The sequence below is a fragment of the Misgurnus anguillicaudatus genome, chromosome 22 (assembly GCF_027580225.2).
Source record: "Misgurnus anguillicaudatus chromosome 22, ASM2758022v2, whole genome shotgun sequence".
Taxonomy (NCBI): Eukaryota; Metazoa; Chordata; class Actinopteri; order Cypriniformes; family Cobitidae; genus Misgurnus; species Misgurnus anguillicaudatus.
In genome coordinates this window covers 45,264,437-45,286,207 of record NC_073358.2, presented here as the reverse complement: position 1 = coordinate 45,286,207, position 21,771 = coordinate 45,264,437, and the positions used below count along the sequence as shown (strand labels likewise).

The 21,771-nt window shown below is 36.0% G+C and overlaps 1 protein-coding gene across 1 annotated transcript; it reads left to right on the top strand.

Moving 5' to 3' along the window:
• Positions 1–112: 112 nt before the first annotated feature.
• hspb8 (heat shock protein b8) lies at positions 113–20,946 on the top strand. Its single transcript, XM_055198556.2, has 3 exons — positions 113–751; positions 5,329–5,392; positions 19,022–20,946. The coding sequence occupies exons 1-3, from the start codon at positions 361–363 to the stop codon at positions 19,188–19,190; spliced, it is 624 nt and encodes a 207-aa protein (XP_055054531.1). The 5' UTR covers positions 113–360; the 3' UTR covers positions 19,191–20,946.
• Positions 20,947–21,771: the final 825 nt, after the last annotated feature.

The following is a 21,771-nucleotide window of genomic DNA, read 5'->3' as shown; positions in this document are numbered from 1 at the left end:
ATATGGGGGAGGGTAAGATTGAACTCATGGCTGTCCGGCAGAGCCAGTCACAGCCCGGGGTCTAAACTTGGATGGGGAGGGTCTTCAGTCAGCTGTTGCGTGCTGTGTCGACATTGTTGACCGGTAGACACACGGTGAATCACATATAAAACAGGAGAAAGATCACGAAGGTCTCACTCACGAAGTAAACTTCTCGAACAAAATTTGGACATAAAACCTGGTGCGCAATTACGCGCCCGGAGACTCTGGTCACGCTTTGTGTTCTTTAACTGTAAAAAATATAGTATTGCTTTAACTGATCGTGGACATCTGACAGCAATCTTTTTGGGACACAAATTCTCCAACTTTCCAAGTTTCACCATGGCAGAGGGGGATTTCTATCCTACGGGCAACCGACAGAGAGTCGCGCGGGATCCGTTCAGGGAACAGTCGCTCGCGTCGCGGTTCATGGGCGATGACTTTGGACTGTCGCCATTTCCCGACGACTTATCTATGGACTGGCCTGGCTGGGCGCGACCTCGATTGAGCGCGCGCCTCGACGCGCCCTGGAGCGGCTCGTTGCGCACGGGCTTCCCGATGACAAGCATGGGCGCCCCGCAGGGTTTCAGTTCTAGGTACAGCGAGAGCCCTCGCAGAACCAGCTCGCCCCTGAGCAACCCGGACGAGCCGTGGAAAGTGTGTGTGAACGTGCACAGCTTCAATCCAGAGGAACTTAATGTCAAAACTAAAGACGGTTTTGTAGAGGTGTCAGGTGAGGAAAACGCATTGTAGTCTTTTAGCAAACTGTTTCAGGATCAGTCACACCTACTGGGCAACAGCGTGTCCAAAGTCTGACATTATGTCCTTCACTAAAAATTAACGATGGGTTGACTACAGTAACTATAACTATACTGTCAGGAATAAAAGGCCAAAAATGCTCCCTAGCTGTCACTGGGCCAATACCATTCAAAAAGGTCCTATTTAGGTACAAATATTTGCACATTTGGTACCAAAATGTACCCATGAGATTCTAATATGAATCTTTTAGGTGCAAATGTGTAGCTTTTGAATGGGTACGCCTGCATGTGAAAACCCAGATAACCCAGCTTTTGTAATTTACTATTTTCTACATAAAACCATCTTACATAATGTAAAGAACATTTTGTGAAAATATAACCTTGATATCTTTAATATTGACTGAGGTTATGTCTACGATTAAAATTAAAGTGGCAAGGACACATTTTACGAGTGGCCCACAAGCAGAATCTGTAATATTTCTTTTTTGCTATAGAAATATCAGAAAAATACGAAAGTGGTCTCAGATTTGGTCCTCACAGTTTTTATGTCATACATATATCTGCTCCACAGTGACAATATGAGTGTGTAAGGCCTTTCGTATGACTTGCACAATGCTACGTCTCATAAGCAACCACCTGTTGAGATAATTTAAGGATCTTTTACGCTATAATAAACAACACAGAGAATTAGATCTCATGAGAAGCCCCATGCTTCACTTCTTCACTTTTTCTGTTCAGCTAAATGAGTCAAGGTCACTGATTTCAGTGTTATTATATTCAAACATTAACCTTCTTAGTGTGTAAAATGAAAAGCCGTGGGGACGGTGGATGCCTGCCCTAGAAATACTTTTTATTTGCTGACCGTAACAGGAGGACAGAAGTTCAGGGTTCAGCTTCTCATGCGCTGGGATTTTTATAATCGCTCTGCTGGTATGCCAGCTGGGTCACTCAGTCACAGCGGGAGGAGGGTGGAAACAGATTTTGGTAATGTCACACAACCTCATTCTAGAAGTGCCCACACAGAGATATCAAAGAGAGGCTTTTATGATCTCAAAGCTCTGTTCTTTTTAAACTCCACTGAGTTTAGTTTTGGGACACTTTGAAATTCAGCAAAATGTGAAGGGAGGGACAAAAACGTGAATTGTCAAGCAAATACCAGTAACTACCGCAGACTTTGAGTGTCTTAGTTAAATATGAAAAGGGCCTACACTGTAAAATGTTAAAGGAACACTCCACTTTTTTTGAAAATAAGCTAATTTTCCAGCTCCCCTAGAGTTAAACAATTGATTTTTACCGTTTGTGAATCCATTCAGCCGATCTCCGGGTCTGGCGGTACCGCATAGCTTAGCATAATTCACTGAATCTGATAAGACCGTTAGCATCGCGCTCATAAATGACCAAAGAGTTCCGATATTTTTTTTATGATGTCCGAAATAGTCCGCTGCTATTAAAAGTTACCAAGGGGACTATTTTCGGGTGCTGCATAAGATCATTGCGCCTGTTGCAGCCATGGTACAGCAGCAAAGTCCTTGATTTTTACGTCAGAATGAGAGTATAGTTCCTAGCCATATCGGCCTAGAAAATCACAACTTTTAATTTTCTGTCGGTCTTAGTACACAATGTAACTACAGAAGAGTCAAGTTTTAAATAGGAAAAGTTTCGAAACTCGGAATTCCTTGGTTATTTATGAGCACGATGCTAATGGTCTAATCAGTTTCAATGGATTATGCTAAGCTATGCTAAAAGTGGTACCGCCAGATCCAGAGATCAGCTGAATGGATTTAAAAACGGTAAAAATCAAATATTTTACTCTAGGGGAGCTGGAAAATGAGCATATTTAAAAAAAATGGAGTGTCCCTTTAAGTTGTATTAACTTAGAAAATTACTTCAAATGGTAACGCCTAAAATCTAAAGTTTTTTTCAACTTAAATTTTCTCAGTTTAAGTTAAAATTTATGGTGAAAAAAATATACTTCAACTGCTTACACCTAAAATGTTTAAACATTTTACTTAAAGTGAAAAAATTTGGGTTGAAAAAAGTTGATCCAACTTTTACTTTTTACAGTGTACAGTAGGTTGTGGCTGTGCAATTAACCGTTTTTTTTACTTTTAATTTCAATTTTTGATTTCATACAATTACAAAAACAAGATAATCGAGGTAAAACAATTATTGTGCACTTTGAAGGTATCACTGCTTTGACATGTAGCCTATTGCAACATTTACTTAATAAAAGTTTAAATATATGCATGTTTTCAAAGTCACTGAGTAATCGTTTTAAGTAAGTGTGATCGTACTTTTTTTTTTAAACGAAATAATCGTAATTATGATTTTGCTCATAATTTAGCAGCCCTACAGTAGGTAAATGTCCAGCCTGATCTCATGAGAATTCGTACGTATTTTACGACATGGCTAATTTGTATGCATTCATACGAAGTGAATCAGGGCTGGCCCGAGGGATAAGCGAACCAAGCGGCTGCTTAGGGCCCCGTGGCCACCAAAGGGGCCCCCAATCGGTTTTTTTTATAATTAAATAACTTATACAAGTAATATAAATGAATTAATTTATGTGTCATACTGTAGTCCATGAATATACATTTGAGGAATAGAGGACTAAAAAACAACGTAACGTTTTTATGCTGTGCCGTTTGTAAATCGTTCTCCGTCTGTGTGCGCACGCGCTTAAGTGCACTCAGTAGTGCACACATGTGGAGACGCGTTTCAGCAAAGCAAAAAAAAGCAAGCGAGCATAAAATCTTTCTGTTCTTGACAGGGCACATACAAACAAAATGATCTCTACAGTACTCTTTTTCCAAAAAAACTTTTATTTATGTCTTAGGTTTATGTATAGATTAGGCAGAAACCAGGTCTGTGCTTCTCTTAAAGAGACAGTAACCCAAATAACCTACTTAAGTTTTTAACATTAATGTTAATGAAACAATCCCAGACAACAAGAAAATCACTTTTGTAGCTCTAAAAAATAATAATTGTATTTAATTCATACAATAAAGACAGTGTTATGATTCATTTGATTTCTGAACCTAATGCTAATTTTAGACCTTACTTAATGTGCAACTTTGTTATTTTTATAAATGTTTGTAATTTCTTTATTTTTTTTTTAAATGTGGTGGGAGGGGGGCCCCCAAACAAATTCTGCTTAGGGCCCCTAAGAGGCTCGGGCCAGCACTGAAGTGAATCATAAAAGAACTCGAAAAAAAACCCTTCAAAAATCGTACGATAATCCTAAAATTTTTTAAATCCAATGTCGCAGGAGAAAGGCAAATCATACAAAACTTACAAATGTGGTCGTATGAATTAAAGGGGACATTTCACAAGACTTATGTAAAATAAATCTTTGGTGTCCCCAGAGTACAACTGTGAAGTTTTAGCTCAAAATATAATATAGATAATTTATTATAGCATGTTAAAATTGACACTTTGTAGGTGTGAGCAAAAATGTGTCCTTTTGGGTGTGTCCTTTAAAATGCAAATGAGCTGATCTCTGCACTAAATGGCAGTGCCGTGGTTGAATAGTGCAGATTAAGGGGTGGTATTATCCCCTTCTGACATCACAGGGAAGCCAAATTTCAATGACCTGTTTTTCACATGCTTGCAGAGTTTACCAAAACTAAGTTACTGGGTTGATCTTTTTCACATGTTTGATACAAGCAGGACCCAGTTATAGCACTTAAACATGGAAAAAGTCAGATTTTCATAATACGTCCCCTTTAATACGAATTAAACACCTCGTAAAATGCGTACGAATTGCCATGAGATTGCGTTGAAATGTCTTGTCATTTGAAATGTCTATTTATGTGCTAATGTATTTCTGTTGCTCAGAATGTGCTGGAAACTTGGAGGCTTCCAAAGTTGTTTCAAGCTGTTGACATTTTTATTGGCTGTTGTAAACACAGATCATGAGTATATTGATAGGAGAATAATTAGTTAACTGTGTACATTTGTGGTGTGCTCAAGAGAGACGGTTGTTATAGATATGTGGGACATCCAGAGACACAGTTTGGTATGAAAGGCATTCAGTAACCAGCAGCTGTGGAGAATAGAAAGTTCTAGATGCTTCTGAACAGGCCTGGATTAGCACTTTACAAATACAGTACATTATACAAACTCCTGTTGACTGTAGTATAGACGCTTAAATGTAGAGAGATGTGTTTATAATCTAAATATGATTAAAGATACATTTAACTGATTGATTTCTGATCTTTGACATGTCCTTACTGACCCTGTCTGTGATATCCAAAAGTCCCATAATCTCATTATGAGTTTAGGAGCATCAAAGTTAGATTTTACATTGATTTTAAGTTTTGACATGGTCAGTATTAAAGATATCAAGGTTATATTTTTACATTATGCAAGATCATTTTATGTAGAAAACACAGCATTGACACATTATATTTGTTCAGGTCCTATTGAGTGTAACCCATCAGTGTATTAAAGTATTAAAGTTGAGCACCATATAATGGAAGTACAATTGTATCAATCACCTCAATCGAAACATCGATCTCTGTTTTAACAACTTTCATCATCTATTCACCAGGAAAACACGAGGAGAAGCAAGATGAGGGCGGAATTGTTACCAAAAACTTCACAAAGAAAATTCAGTAAGTATGCCATTTGTATCCCTTCAGGAACCTTCTAGAAAGATGAAGTAACTTCCAGAGGAATGTCTCTCTGAGTTATTACAAGCGATACAAAGCATTTCTACCCCCACCCCCCCACACACCTCTCCACTTTCTTACTCTTTAGAGAATCAAATTGGATGGCAGCTGGCAATGAAAGAGAATCAATGTTACAGATAAAATAACAGCAAACTCTTAAGAGTGAGACGAACCATCGAAACATCACGTCTCCGATGTCTGCAGTAATTAAGTGACAAAGTGATGCAATTTTTGTTGCTCTGTTGCGCGTAGAGAAAGAGAGAGTTTAAAAAAGATAAACTGAACACTGAACAACAAGAAGACAATAATAGCATTAAATAAATAAATGTTTCCATTCAATTATCAATTTCCATATTGACATAAATTTGGGCTTTGTCTAAATACAGATAAAAAATGACAATAGGGATCCTATTCAGATCCTATTTAACCCCTTAAGAGAAAGTAGCTGTTAATTTTTGTCCTATCAGTGTTGTCATTGTTAAAGGGCACCTATTTTGGCTTTTTTACAAGATGTAATATGAGTCTCAGGTGTGCCCAGAATGTGTCTGTAAAGTTTCAGCTCGAAATACCCCACAGTTCATTTATTATAGCATGTACAAAATGCCCCTATTTGGGTGGAAGCAAATATGCGCTGTTTTAATGTCTGTACTTGGGATGTTAACAATTAATCGATCTTCAATTAATTGTCAATAAGAATTAAATCAATAAAACTTAATGATTGGCGAATAAGCAAGATCATGCACGTGTGTGCGGCGCATGCACAAAACACATTCAGCCGGAGAAACAATAATGAAGCGAGCGCGCAGAAGTTAAAACATGCTGTTTTAATGTCTGTACTAGGGATGTTAACAATTAATCGATCTTCAATTAATTGTCGATAAGAATTAAATCGATAAAACTTTTGTCGATTGTTGAATAAGCAAGATCGTGCACGTGTGTGCGGCGCATGCACAAAACACATTCAGCCGGAGAAACAATAATGAAGCGAGCGCGCAGGAGTTAAAACGCGCTGTTTTAATGTCTGTACTAGGGATGTTAACAATTAATCGATCGATCTTCAATTAATTGTCAATAAGAATTCAATCAATAAAACTTTTGTCGATTGTCGAATAAGCAAGATCATGCACGTGTGTGCGGCACATGCGCAAAACACATACAGCCGGAGAAAAAATAATGAAGCGAGCGCGCAGGAGTTAAAACGCGCTGTTTTAATGTCTGTACTAGGGATGTTAACAATTAATCGATCGATCTTCAATTAATTGTCAATAAGAATTCAATCAATAAAACTTTTGCCGATTGTCGAATAAGCAAGATCATTCACGTGTGTGCGGCACATGCACAAAACACATACAGCCGGAGAAAAAATAATGAAGCGAGCGTGCAGGAGTTAAAACGCGCTGTTTTAATGTCTGTACTAGGGATGTTAACAATTAATCGATCTTCGATTAATTGTCGATAAGAATTAAATCGATAAAACTTTTGCAGATTGTCGAATAAGCAAGATCATGCACGTGTGTGCGGCACATGCGCAAAACACATACAGCCGGAGAAAAAATTATGAAACGAGCTCGCAGAAGTTAAAACGCGCTGTTTTAATGTTTGTACTAGGGATGTTAACAATTAATTGATCTTCGATTAATTGTCGATGAGAATTAAATCGATAAAACTTTTGTCGATTGTCAAATAAGCAAGATCATGCACGTGTGTGCAGCGCATGCGCAAAACACATTCAGCCGGAGAAAAAATAATGAAGCGAGCGCGCAAAAGTAAAACGCGCTGTTTTAATGTCTGTACTAGGGATGTTAACAATTAATTGATCTTCAATTAATTGTCAATAATAATTCAATCGATAAAACTTTTGATGATTGTCGAATAAGCAAGATCATGCATGTGTGTGCGGCACATGTGCAAAACACTTACAGCCAGAGAAAAAATAATGAAACGAGCGCGCAGAAGTTAAAACGCGCTGTTTTAATGTCTGTACTAGGAATGTTAACAATTTATTGATTTCGATTAATTGTCCTTAAGAATTAAATCGGTAAAACTTTTGTCGATTGTCGAATAAGCAAGAGCGTGCACGTGTGTGCGGCGCATGCTCAAAACACATACAGCCGGACAAAAAAAATGAAGAGAGTGCGCAGAAGTTAAACTAGCCATAATCACAAAAATGCTCGATGCCAAACACACACCTGGGCTTTTTAACGTCATGCGAAACGAGGCTGGCTGCCAACGCAACGAAATGACATCCGCAGTGGATCTGATAGGGTCCGATACAGAAAATACTAATACAGTTAGGATACTGAAAGCAAAGACCCTCTTCAGGGAAGCCTGCAAGATTAGCATAGCAACGCTGCTATACACAGGGAAGGAGACCAGAAGCCGTTTTTAATGAACAGAATAAAATGTAATTTTAAATTCTGGCAAGAAACTGTAAACTGTAACTGACTGTCGTTACACTTTGAACGCAGGCAACAGATATCACTAATGATTATTGATTGGCTCATGTGCTACACGTTAGCCAAGTTGACTGTTGCGGGTTTTCTAATGGATGGTTGCCATCTCTATAATATAAGCATCTTTGCTGAAAGAACGCCGCAGGTCTAAGCTGACGGTGACGATGAGGAAAGTGATTACAACAAACTGTGTATCAAAGACTCGGAAAGGTGAACTTTAACTAGTTGTAAATAACACTTAATGATAATGAAACTTTTATTTTGACATGTCCTGGACGCATGGACTTTCATGCGACTGTTGCCGAGTGCCCATGTGAGGCGGAGTTATATTGTGTCTATTAGTCATTATATCTCATGACGAGATCAAAACATCAACTACATTGACTCATTTTACAATCCAACTAGCATGTTATTTAGACAAAATAAAATTTTAATTTGCGTGAGGAAGCTGTCACACATTTGATGTCATTGGCTACATGCCACTGCAGTAAATGCTTAATGCACCATTACAGTTAAGGATTATTCGACTGATTGATTGTTAATTTAAACAATCATTGAATACAGAAAGTTGCATAAATTGACATCCCTAGTCTGTACCTTAAAATGCAAATGAACTACAGCTCCAAACTTCCTAACAAACAGACAGTGAGCGCTTTTAGTTAAATAAGATCTGATTAATACAGTCTGAGACCATAGTATCTAGTGGACAGAGTACAACTCGCTGAGGGTTGGAAACAACGGTAATGCAGGACTGTAAGTGGGTGGGGCTTTATCAATGTGACCTCACATTGATAAGAGAATCGAAACGGCATGTCTAATAAGACTGCCGATGCTTTGGTTTAATGTGGATTAAAAAAACAGAGCAGGTGGATTTTTTTTAATCGTAGGGTGGTTGTTCACACACTGCCAGCACACATTGGGGTGATTCTCACGAAATCCGGATTTAGACGGTGTCCATCATCAGAATTTTTAGAAAGCCCTTGAAGCCAATGTTTTTTTTTTTTGGCACATAAGATTAAGGTCTGAACTTACTATAACCATTATTTTTAGAGGATTTAAAAACTATTTCCTATAGAATTATTTACATTTTTAAGATTATCATTATAAAAAATTATCATTACTGCAACATGATATTACATTAAATATATGCATTTACAAACTCATGTTTCGGTAATGAGAACTAAAAAGTTGTCTAGGTACTATGACAAACAAAAATTTCAACTTTTATCTGGAGAGAAAAATAAGAACTGCTTACCTGGTAGCCATCTTGAGTGTCACAGTCAATTATGTCCCTTCCAACAATTTTTTTTAAAAAGTTAGTTCATTGAGGGTTTAAACAATGATTAAAAATTGTTGCGGAGGATGAGAAAATTGCTCTTGGACACATTTATATTTCTTCTTATTGTTTCTACATTTACCAATCAGTTTCTTTAATGTACATGTTTATAGTATAACATGCACTGAAGCTTTTTATTTTTTAGATTTTTTAATTTTAAATATTTCCATGTCAAAGAACCCAAATCCAGTCATGGACATGTAGCGGTAATGAAAATGTTCCCCTTAAATGTGGAAAAAAAATTGGTTTGTATGCAGTGGCGGATGCAGAACGTGACATATGGGTGGGCATGGATTAAGTCCGGGTGGGCCTGAATCTATGGGTGTCACTTTTGAATAAGAAACTATAACAAGTCTATAAAATTCGTCAAAACTTCAGAACACTAATTTAAACAGCATACACACACACCCGAACTGCACGTCACATTTTTGACATTATTGATACTTTAAATTGTAATGCAACGTGACATTTATTAAGCCTTTTTGGTAAAAAAAATATTGGGCTCTCATAGCCTACAAAAAAGAACCTGCACACAGTGACAGGAAATATAAATGAACCAAAAAAAAACCTTATACTTTTTTAAATAACCTATTAAAGTGTTTAAATAAATACGGCTACTAAATGCTTAAAATGAAGCTTCTAACATCATATTCTCTTCATGCAAATCACTAAAAATATATTTTCGTTCTCACATATTTAAGTTAACTTACTAAATAAAGAAAGAAAAAGGGAATTGCTATAATAATGTTAGACTCTGGGGTTAAACGAAATGACAAATAAATAAACATTTAATATACTTTTTGATGAGCACAAGAGCAAGCCTAAGAGCGGAGCCGAGGAGCGCGCATATCAGACGTGAACGAAAGGAATAATGGATTTAATGCTTTCACTTCAATTCCTGACAGTTTCACTTGTTAGTGAGGATAGTAATGGCTAACAAGATGACGCCGAATTACATACAACATAATTACCTAACTAAATCTGAGAGAATGCAAACACATTACAATATTTTTTCCTCCGCCCGACGGCCAAGGCGCATCATTTTTTTTAGCCCGACAGGAATTCGCCATAGCCCGTAATGGACGTCGGGCAAACGATTTTGCGAGGTTTGTTTTGTAGAAAGACTTTCTTAAAAAGTGAATTTCGTTTTGTATAAATTGTATCTTAATATTAATCAATGTTTGATCAAACAATTGCCTCGATTTAATAAATAAGAAGCAAACCAAGAGCGTCTGTGGTGTGGATTGAAGTGAACCCACTATATTTCCGCAGCCTACGTCTTTCTGCTTTAATGCATTTCTTAAATTAATGTCTCAATTACACAGTAGGCTTATAGGTTGTTATGATAGGCTATTTGTTGCTTAAACGCAATAGGCTATATTGTATTAAGTGTAGCAATAAACGTGGCGTGACTTATAGTGCTGCTATATCGCTATATCAAACAACATCACTATGATCAGATGTTTTCTTTCTATTTTTTTACCCCGCTGTCATATTTGTTGTGTGTTTATGTTATTGAGAGGAAAGCGCGCAGCACATATTTATAACGTGTTGTTATTGTTATTCAAAATACGTTTTCTACTTGCTTGCAAAAAAAGTTCTCAAAGTGATCATGGCTGAAAGCTGCTCGGGAATATTTCATTATAACGCAACATTCAACTGCTTTAATCGTTTTTAAATAGTTATCAGGCTTACTTATAATTTTACTGTTTTTAACATAACATGCAATAGATAAATAACACCACATAAAGTATTATACTTGTATAACTATACATAGTATTATTTTTTAATTTTCTTTTTGGGCGGGCCAGCTGTCAATGGGGGCGGGCCCAGGCCCGCCCAGGCCCGCCCATAGCTCCGCGCCTGTTTGTATGATTTTTGAAATCATGTGCACAATAGTACATCAAGAGATGTTTGTAACTGTATGCTTCTTTTTTTAATACTCTTACTTTGCATTTACTTTTTTTATCAAAATGTTTCATGACACCTCATAAGTCTAATTTCGCGAGAATCACCCATTTTGCCCAAATATATGCCCATTGCATAATATGTGCCCTTTAAATGGCTTACACAATCTCATGCCGTATATTTTATAATTTTTTTAATTGTATAATCTAAATTATTTGTTTTGCTATTTGTTCATCAGTAACAGAGCTGCATGTCTGAGTCACATGGCTTAGCCCTTGTTTTTAAATCCTATTGGACTCCCTTGAAAACACATGGAAGTGTGGGAAATCTTTAGCATAGCCGTGCTAATTGAATAGCATCAGGTCACTAAAGTCGACTGTAAAGTTTATGTAAACTCCACAGAAGCTTGGCAACAAGTGTGGATCCTTAACTGCAGCCATATTTGGCCATGATGATGACTGACAAAGTCGAGGGTCTCGCTTTTGCTCTCTCTCTCCTATTCTCTTAATGTATTTCCCAAGGGGTGCTTTAAAAAAACAATAGCTCTGTTTAAAGCTGTGGTGAGCCTTTCTACCTAGACAGCGTTTTAGAAATGCAATCCCGTCCCCGATGCTGTTGTTTCGTACAGTAGGCATCATCCTGTATGATCCTTTGTATTGTTCAAATTAAAAGGCAGCATTGTATATCCTTCATGCAGAATACAATCCCAGAAGGCATTTCAACAAGTTAAAAAAATCCATCCAATATGGCACAGACATCAAGAGAATTATGCATCATAAATATATTTAATTATATGTATATTGACTGCGATTTATTTCTACTTTCATGCTAGCATCATGCCGAAACACGCTAGCTATGCTAATATCACACTACATGATATTATGCTAAATGCTAAAACATTAATTTTGCTAAAACATGCATAATGAATAAAGTAAAAGTGACATAGTGAGCAATGTATGATGACTCATACTTTAAATGTGACCTCTGCATTTAGTGATACCGTATCATTGCGTTAGTAACGCAAAAAGTCATGTGTTTTCGAACCCAAGAAACACACATGCTGATAAAAATGTATACCTTGCAATGCACTGTACGCCGCTTTGGATAAAAGCATCTGCTGAATGCATAAATAGAGCAGTGGGCAGCTAACACTGCAGTGCCTGGGGAGCAATGGGGAACAGGTGCATTGCTCAAGGGCACCTCAGTTGCAACCTGCTTGCTGTGAGACTCGAACCCGCGACCTTTAGGTTACAAGTCAGGCTCTATTTTTTGGTAAGATTCACCATTAATATTGAATCTTTAAAAAAACTGAGAAATGTTGATTCTCCCATGCATTTCAAATGAGAAACGACACATACAGAATTGTTCCTTACAAGGGGGGTTTCAAATTAAAGGGTTAGTTCACCCCAAAATGACAATTTTATCATAAATCACTTACCCCTGTGTCGTTCTAAACCACCAAGACCTCCAATTGTGTTCAAAACACATTTTTAGATATTTTTTGACCAAAAAGAGGCTTGTGTCTGTCACAATTATGATGATTACTGCTTTTATCTTACCGAATGTAGTATCAGCAATATGCTCGCACTGAATGATGCGTCTTATTTGATAACTTTCAGTTTTCATGTTGCCAGATATTAGTACGAAAAACAAGCAAAAATTGGCCTTATAAAACAAAGTTCGTCCAAACCTTGTATTTCAGAAATAAATCAGAGAAATCTCTAATACTAACCTACACATAACAATCACTTTATATATAATGTCAAAGTGTCACATTAATTGCTAAAACACTACGCCTAAAGAGGATTTTTAACAATGGGATCTGGCAACACTGTAAATTCTGAACCCGCGCCGTCGCAGCTTAAGCCAATCTTCGTCATTTTACACTAAACTATACAGTAAAGTGTACAAACTTAATTATATATGCAAATTCGTTTTGAAAAACAGATTAGTAATTCAGAGAACTTTAAATTTTATTTTTTTTATAAGAAAAAATTACCGAGCTCCGGACCTCTGTGACCTCACAGCTGGCTACGGCCATGCCTGCTTTTTCAAACATTAAGTAAAAAAAGTAATGCAGACAGCCATGTTTATGACTGTCACTGTTAATAACTTCTCCATTACGTTTTTTTTTTTTTTTTTTGATGCGCGGGGGGCACCTATATTCGAATATATTCGGATACATTGCATGATATTTGATATCCGTTCGAATTTGATTTTTCTCAAAAGTGAAAGCCCTACTGTCCCATAGACTTCAGTTTGATTTACAATTCTTTTCCCAGAAAAGAATGAAAGGCATCGCAAAAAAGATCCATGATCTATTAGTAGTTCAATAATAATATTATAAATAATAATATTATTATAAAATAACACTTTTGTGTTTTTAAAAAAATTTTATTCAACAATTTGTTCCCCTCCTTGGTCCCGTCACCTGCTGTCCCTTTAAGTTTTAGGTATTGCTGCATTAAAATTAAAGGATTATTTCGAAGCCGATGGTATAGTGGGCAGCACTACAACTAGTGGTGCTTTCGCACTTTCGGCAACCCGAGTTCGATTCCCGGCCGTTTCCACACCCCTCTGCCCTCCCTGTACCTTCCTGTCCTCTCATCTATCACTGTAAGGCAAAAATGGCCAAAAAATATAACTTAAAAAAAAAAAAGATTATTCCAATTTCATAAAAATAAAATCCCGATAATTTACTCACCCCCATGTCATCCAAAATGTTTATGTCTTTCTTTGTTCAGTCGAGAAGAAATACGTTTTTTTGAGGAAAACATTCCAGGACTTTATTGGACCCCAACAGTTAACAGTTTCAATGCAGTTTAAAGTTGCAGTTTCAACGCAGTTTCAAAGAGCTTTAAACGATCCCAAGAAAAATACAAAATAACCCACAACTTCTTGTCTTGCACTAGCCGTGTGAGGTGCCAGCGCAACCTTACGTAATGCGTTATCACGTCAAAAGGTCGCGTGTGACGTATGCAAAAATACCTCCCCAGTGTTTACAAGTATGGAGAAAGAGACCGTTCCGGTGTTTTTGTATGTGGAATGATACAAATGAATGTCTTTGTGTCAGTTTATTGTTTAAAATGGTCCGCAAATGTACGTTTCACATATGTAATGCGTGACCTTTCGGCATGCTTACACAATTACGTAAGGTCACGCTAGCGCATCACACGGCTAGTGCAAGACGTAAAACAGTACTTTATTTGACAAAACCAATGATCGCTTTGCTAGATAAGACCCTCGTGCCTTGTTTGGGATTGTTTTGAGCTCTTTGAATCTGCTTTTAAACTGCAATTCTAAACTTTTGGGGTCCAATAAAGTCCATTAAAATTAAAAAAATTCCTGGAATGTTTTCCTGATTTTCTTCGCGACTGAACAAAAAAAGACATAAACATTTTGTATGACATGGGGTTGAGTAAATTATCGTGATTTCTTTTTTATGAAAGTGGAGTAATCCTTTAATGCACGATAGCTCAATAAGTTTTAAAAACGGAAGGTGTTGTAAGGACCCACCCACTGGCCCAACGACGGTATCCAATGGCGTGGGAGAAGGACTCTCGTGTTTTTGTTTTCTTTAGCGCTTCTAGAAGAATAACTCCATTTATTAGATTTCAAATGTATTTCTTTGACCTCTGTGTTTAAATTATAATCTGACTCCAATTTAATATAGTAAGAATTTAGTGCATTATTCCAATTATCTGTTAATCATAATTTAGATGTTTGATTATTTATTAATTCCCATAGTCTTAGTTTTTCGTTCATTAGGGACCCAGTATCGCACAGAGTATACGTCGGCCGTTGCGTATATCTCACGGACACAAAATTGCCAGTCTGATCTTAGTCAGAGGTTGTCGGGTAAACTAATATTTTATGTCTGGCCGCCCCATGCTTGCTCCGATCATAAAATAGTTACTTTAGTCACGATCATGCAACTTGCTAAGTCAGGTGATAGACATAAATCTGAGAGTCCTGGTGAATGTGCTACCTGCTCCATTCAACATCAAAACACCAGTGTGATCATATCCTGATATACTTATTTTGCGGTAATACCAGACTCCTTCTAATCTACTGGAAATAATAATTTCTGAAAGAATTAAAATAAATCAATACAATTTTGAAGAATTTAAAATGAAACCATATTAACAATTTATTATACCAGGCAGGTTCCAGCTTAAAGAATATCATACAGAATATGATTCAATTCCAATTAAAATGATCAACAGTTGCAACAGTTACAAAGTCATACCTGGCAATAGACGCTCTGGCTACAGAGTACTTCTATCATGAATATAGTACACCCAAATGGTGTAGGAAGACTCTTGTTAAAGATTTCTTCCATGATGTTTTAATACACACACAAAGTGTGGGAGCTCCTGGTTACAGGATGCCTCCATAAGGTTTGAATACACACAGAGTGTGGGAGCTTCTGGGTACATGGCTCCCAGAACATTTTGCCAGGCCACCTTTTATACACAGCTTGAGACAAAGACATAAAAACCCAGTTTGACCTGTACCAAGTGATACTAAAGTACACCTGGTCAAAATCCAGTTTGACCTGTACCAAGTGATACTAAAGAGCACCTGGTCAAACTAGCCAGAAGTATCTGGCAAAACCCCACCTCTACAAGAAATGCATATTTTATCCTAAGTTATTATACTATGATCCACCTTGTCTTAGACTTATAGAAATGAGACCTTTTTACTCATCACACCATGACCTTTAAAATGAAACCAAACATGAATATAAAATTGCAATCTCAGAACAACATATATACATAATATCATATATATTTCAGCAGATACCCAGTGATGTGAGCCTGAAGGCTAACAGTGCAAAAGCCTTTGTGATGAAGAGATTAGGAGCACAGAGTTTCATGTCTGTAACCAGTTCAACCTGAGGGTTAAATTTGGGTTAACACCACCACCTGAGGTTTAATTGTTTTACAGTGTCTCTTCATTAATAAACATAAAGTTTATTATATACCAGCTTTACCAGCTTTACAGTGTTGAAAGGTGAACTAAAGTAAAATTGAGCTTCATGCAAATCTACGACCTCTGCAGTGATTTTAAAAAGTTACAGAGTAATAGCATTTAGTGATATATGACTGATATAAAGAATGAATTATCAAACCTGGTTTAAGTACGGTTACTGTCGCTACCTTTCTTTATCCTCTCGAAGAACTAAAGCAGTCCCTACAAACTGTTGAAACAGAAGACATTGCATTTGCAGTAAGGATTGCCTCTGTATGATATCACCATCCATTCATGTTAAAAACAAGTTCCACCCTTTCTCTGTAGAGTAGATATGAGTTTATGGTAATCCTGCCTTAAAGGCATCAAATTTAAACCGAAAGAGAGAGAGAGAGAGACAGAGAGAGAGAACTGTTCTCATTAAACTGGCAGCAGATAGTCTGCCTGCCGGATGATTAGAGAACGGTGTGTAGATGGAAATTTCTGGTGATAAACTTTGCATCAGGAGGCGATTTGTAATAATTGGCAACAGACTCTATTTCTGAGTCCAGCACCTGAAGCATGGTCTCTCTCTCTCTCTCTCTCTCTCTCTCTCTCTCTCTCTCTCTCTCTCTCTCTGCATAAAAAAGTAAAAATCACAGAAATGCTTTGAGAATTATCTTCTTGCCACAAGCTGCCACACAGAAAATGAAGGTTTTTTAAATGATATAAAAATGAGATTATGCTGAACATACAAAGGTGTAATGTGTGCAGTTCCCAAAAATTAAGTTCATATTAAACCCAGACTCTAACTCAATCAGGTCAGTTCGGACCATCGGTCTGTACTATGTGACTTTTAAAGGGTTATTTCAGCCCAAAATGAAATTATTTTCAGCTATTACGCAACCTCGGGGTGATCCAAACCTACACTGTTAAAAATCAAAGGTGATAGGTTCGCTCTCTCTAAAGGTTCAGAGCTCTGGTGCAGAGCTCCCTTCAAGGACAGCAAGCCAAGTTCGTTTACCATTACTCATTAAAGGGGACATACCATGAAAATCAGACTTTTTCCATGTTTAAGTGTTATAATTGGGTCGCCAGTGCTTTTATCAACCTAGAAAATGTGAAAAGATCAACTCAGTAACTTAATTTTGGTAATCTGTTCTCTACAAGCATGTGAAAAAATAGGTCATTGAAATTTGGCTCCCCTTGTGATGTCAGAAGGGGAATATACCGCCCCTTAATCTGCACTATTCAACCACACCACTGCCATTTAGCACAGAGATCAACTCATTTGCATGTTAAAGGATAAACCCAAAACGGCACATTTTTGCTCATACCTACAAAGTGACAATTTTAACTTGCTATAATGAATTATCTATATGATATTTTGACCTGAAGATAAGACCTGAATGCACAGGTGAACTAGTGAACCAGTTTTTACCAAAAGTTGTTAACCATACTGATTTCTCAAATGTCAATATTTGGTTGTTTACCTATGCAAGTTTTTTAAAGCATTTTGAATTATTTTCCATAGTTAAAGGAAAACACCACAATTTTTCAATATTGTACTATGTTCTTACCTCAACTTAGATGAATTAATACATACTTATCTTTTTTTCAATGTGTGCAATTAATCTTTGTAAAGCGCTTCTTAAATGTGTTAGCATTTAGCCTAGCCCCATTCATTCCTTGGGATCCAGGCAGGGATGAATTTAAAAGCCACCAAACACTTCCATGTCTTCGCTATTTAAAGACTGTTACATGAGTAGTTACAAGAGTGGCACAAAATAAAACATTTTTTTTGAGCCATAGGAATGAATGGGGCTAGGCTGAAGTAAGTGCAATTTTTTTATTGTCTCATCCATAATGGAGAAATGTCATTTTCATAACGCTGTTTCTTCCTCAGAAATGTGAATACACAAAATGACAAAAAAAAAAAATATTATATAGGGATGCACTGATCGGCCATAATCGCATTTTTTACACTGTCAGCAATCGGCCGATTAACCGACATTAACATTTAACATATTACTAATCGTTAGAATAAATAACATTCAGAAAATGTATTCTTCAGAATTTAGTTAATGGAAGCTAATATAACCACCAAGCTATCGGCATCGGTAGATATCGGTCTGAATAATGTGCTATCGGTGGAAAATGTAATATCGGTGCATCTCTAATATTAAATGTTCTTTGAAGAGCCGTTCCTTCTCCATTTGTTGAGTATTCTTGCTTTTGGGTTTGTGCATTTTAATTCGCTGAATTCCTACAAAGTATGTTGTCTCCCAAAAAACACCTTTACCAAAGAGATTTTTCTGAATTTTTTTGTGGTTCGTAGTGCTGGGCAAAGATTAAACGCGTACAAAATAAAAGTAAATTAAGTGTGTGTGCCGTGTGGAATTATTTTGTATATTTAAACACACACACATATACATTTCAGAAATGGTTTATATATATATGAATTGCGTGAATGTGTGTGTATTTATTTATTTATTTATATATACATGATAATTACACACAGCACAAACTTGTATATTATGCTAAAAATCACTTTTATTTTGTATGCGATTAATCTTTGCCCAGCACTAGACTTTTTCTTCCTTCATGCAATAATAGCAAACAATGACCAAGTGCTTTCAAGCTCCAAAAGGACAAAACATGCAATAAAATGCTATAAAACTAAGCCATGTTACAAAACACCGTAAATATTCTTACCCTTTTGTGAAAATTAGGAAAAAATATGGGCTTAGAGTAAATGATGCTAAAATGCTTGTCCTTATATAAGCTATTCCATCCATGCAGACCATCTCTGAGTCAAATTAGACCTTACGTGTTTGTCGTTCTTGGTGCAAGAGTGCAATCTCTATTTATTCATTTATTTTCTGCGAACACATTCTCACAGTCCTGAATTTATTTTCACAGGATACCAACCGATGTGGATCCTCTCACTGTGTTTGCTTCTTTATCTCCGGAGGGGGTTCTCATTATTGAAGCCAGACAGACCCCTCCGTATTACCTTTACTGCAACGAGATGCCCGCAGAACCCATTGAAGAACCTGAGGCAAGACCTCAGGAACCCAGCATGGCTTAAACTCCCACTCAGAACTGACAGGGAGATAGCAGGGTTTCTCTTGGCCGTGGTATTTGTTCCAAGCAAGTGCTAAAATGTCTAGTTTTATCATTTTTATCCATTTTCTTAATCAAAAAGTCATTAATTTGTTAACAAAGCTAGTGAAATCAGCTCTGTAGTCCATACATTGATTGTTTTTTACATGGTACGCGATTGGATCAAATACCCGTAGCCTTTAGTCACTAAATGGATGAAGATAAACAAATGCAAAAGTGCTACCAATTAGGTAGCAAGGTAAAGACGAAGCCAGCTTTCTGTACTGAAAAGTGTTGTAATCGATTGAAGAAGTTCTGCCAGACAGCCAGTCTTAAATGAGACACGCCCCTAAAGACACGCACACACTGTAAAAAAATAATTTTGGTTTAATCTAACGAAGTAAGTTACCTGGAGTTAATTAGTTGACACAATATTTTTATACAACTTTTTTGAGTCAACTAATATTTTTAAGTCAAATCAACCAGATAACTTACTTTTTAAGTTAAACCAACAAAACATTTTTTTTACAGTGTAGAGACAGTGAGTTGTAATAGGAGACCATCTTAATGTCACATGTTGGAAAATTTTGATAAATGTGACGCAGTCTGTGAACACCCAGCTAAAGTCACTTTTTATTAATAATTATATTAAGAGAGTTTTACTAACTTGCTTAGCAAGATTTTCATCAATCTGTTGCTCTGCCATTATGAAAGTTCACCTTTTAATAGAAAACTTACTACTAATTATATTTATTTTAAAGTCGTGACCCTGTCTGTAAAATCCAAAAGTCCCATAATCTCATAATGTTTATTGATGTCACAACGATTTTAATCTTTAATCTTGACCTTACTCGTCAGTATAATAAAAATGAAAATATAATTTTAAATATATTTCAAAATATATCAAAATTTGCCAAAAATATATGTTCTGAAATTTGTTCACAAAAATGTATTTTTCACCAATATATTATATTTTTAAAACATTTATATTTGCGTTGCATTGGAGAAAAAACTTTGTATGTTACAAACCTGTAAACAACAGGTTTGAAAAGGTTCAGATTAAAAATATTAACTGCAATAATATATTTATACTTTTTATATTTTATATATAGGCCTACATAAACATTTTATACAAACTTTTATATTTAGGCTAGGAAAATATATTTTTTTGCAGTATGGGCTGTAAAATTAGAAATGTATTTGTTGTCCCTGAAATATGTTAATATATGAAGTTTAAAACTAAATTAAAATTCTAAATATATATTTAATAATGTTTTACTTTCTACAAAATATATTAAGCATATATTTAAAATGTATTTATTTTTCATATGGGTTATCACAGAATGTCCTACATTACGTAGATGATTTTATGTAGAAAACAGTAAATAACAATGACTTTAGCTGGGTTTACACTGCAGGCAGGGTCACATTTATTATACATAAGTCAATTTAAGTAGCTCTGTTTCTCAGTTATTTTGGCCCCGAGTATAAATGTCTTGTGCAGATCGTGGCTATATTTGAGTCATCTGAATATGTGTCACATTGAACTTTTGTATGAGTGCTGGAGCTCTTTCTCAAGGGCTGTTATTGTCTACTTTCTCTTTTTTTGTGCATATTTTTTGTGTAGGACTGTATGCTATGCGTTTTTATATTTAATAAAATTTATAAGAATAAGCAATTTAATAATTTTCTTTGCAAATCTCTGTATGGTTAATAAATTCAATAAAATGAATTACGTATGAGCAATGTTGTTTTTCTTGCTGTTGTACCTGGTTGCGTATTTTCTTTCTGATGTTCACAAAGTTGTACCCGCCTCTTGCATATTTATTACCGTAATAAAATATTTAGGCTAATTTAATTAAATGCCCACCGTGTAGATTTTTAGCTCACCCCTTCCTTTCGAAATGCATAGAGAAGCTACGATAGCCACCTCAGGACCAAGATGAAAAATGATTTGCAGAGCAGTTTGTCAGTTTAGGGCTAGTGCATAAACATGCCGGTGTGAAATGTAAGGGGGACCCAGGGTGTATGTAGATAAAAACTGCTCATTCTGAGGTGATAAAAACAAAAAGTAAATTTTGTAAGGTCTTTGTACACCACTGATAATATAGTTGCTATATAAACAATGCTCCTTTAATCTGAGCTCTGTTCAAATATTTGGCCACGTTTAACTCCCCCAGCAAGCAATTTTGCCTTTAAAAGATTTTGCTTTTAGTAGCCAAAAACACAGAACAAATGACAAAAAAGCTAAATTTGGGCTGTCAGTGAAGCTGTAATAGACGTCTAACCCTAGCCCAAAAATAACTGAAATAAAATAAATGTGCTGGGCAAAGATTAATCGCAATTAATCGCATACAAAATAAAAGTGATTTTTGGCATAATATATGAGTGTGTGCTGTGTGTAATTATTATGTATAAATACATTCATGTATGTATTTACATGTGTATAAATATTTGTTTATATTTTTATATATTTTATATTATATATGTATATATAAAAATAAAAAATGATATATATAAAAAAATCTGAAATGAATATATTTATGTACTTACTACTGCCCATTATG

What these genes read in the sequence shown, in the direction of transcription:
- hspb8 (XM_055198556.2), top strand. Translation starts at nt 361, where the DNA reads ATGGCAGAGGGGGATTTCTATCCTACGGGCAACCGACAGAGAGTCGCG. An exon ending in CGGTTTTGTAGAGGTGTCAG is followed by an intron (nt 752 to 5,328) that starts GTGAGGAAAACG and finishes TCTATTCACCAG; the next exon opens with GAAAACACGAGGAGAAGCAA. An exon ending in AACTTCACAAAGAAAATTCA is followed by an intron (nt 5,393 to 19,021) that starts GTAAGTATGCCA and finishes TTATTTTCACAG; the next exon opens with GATACCAACCGATGTGGATC.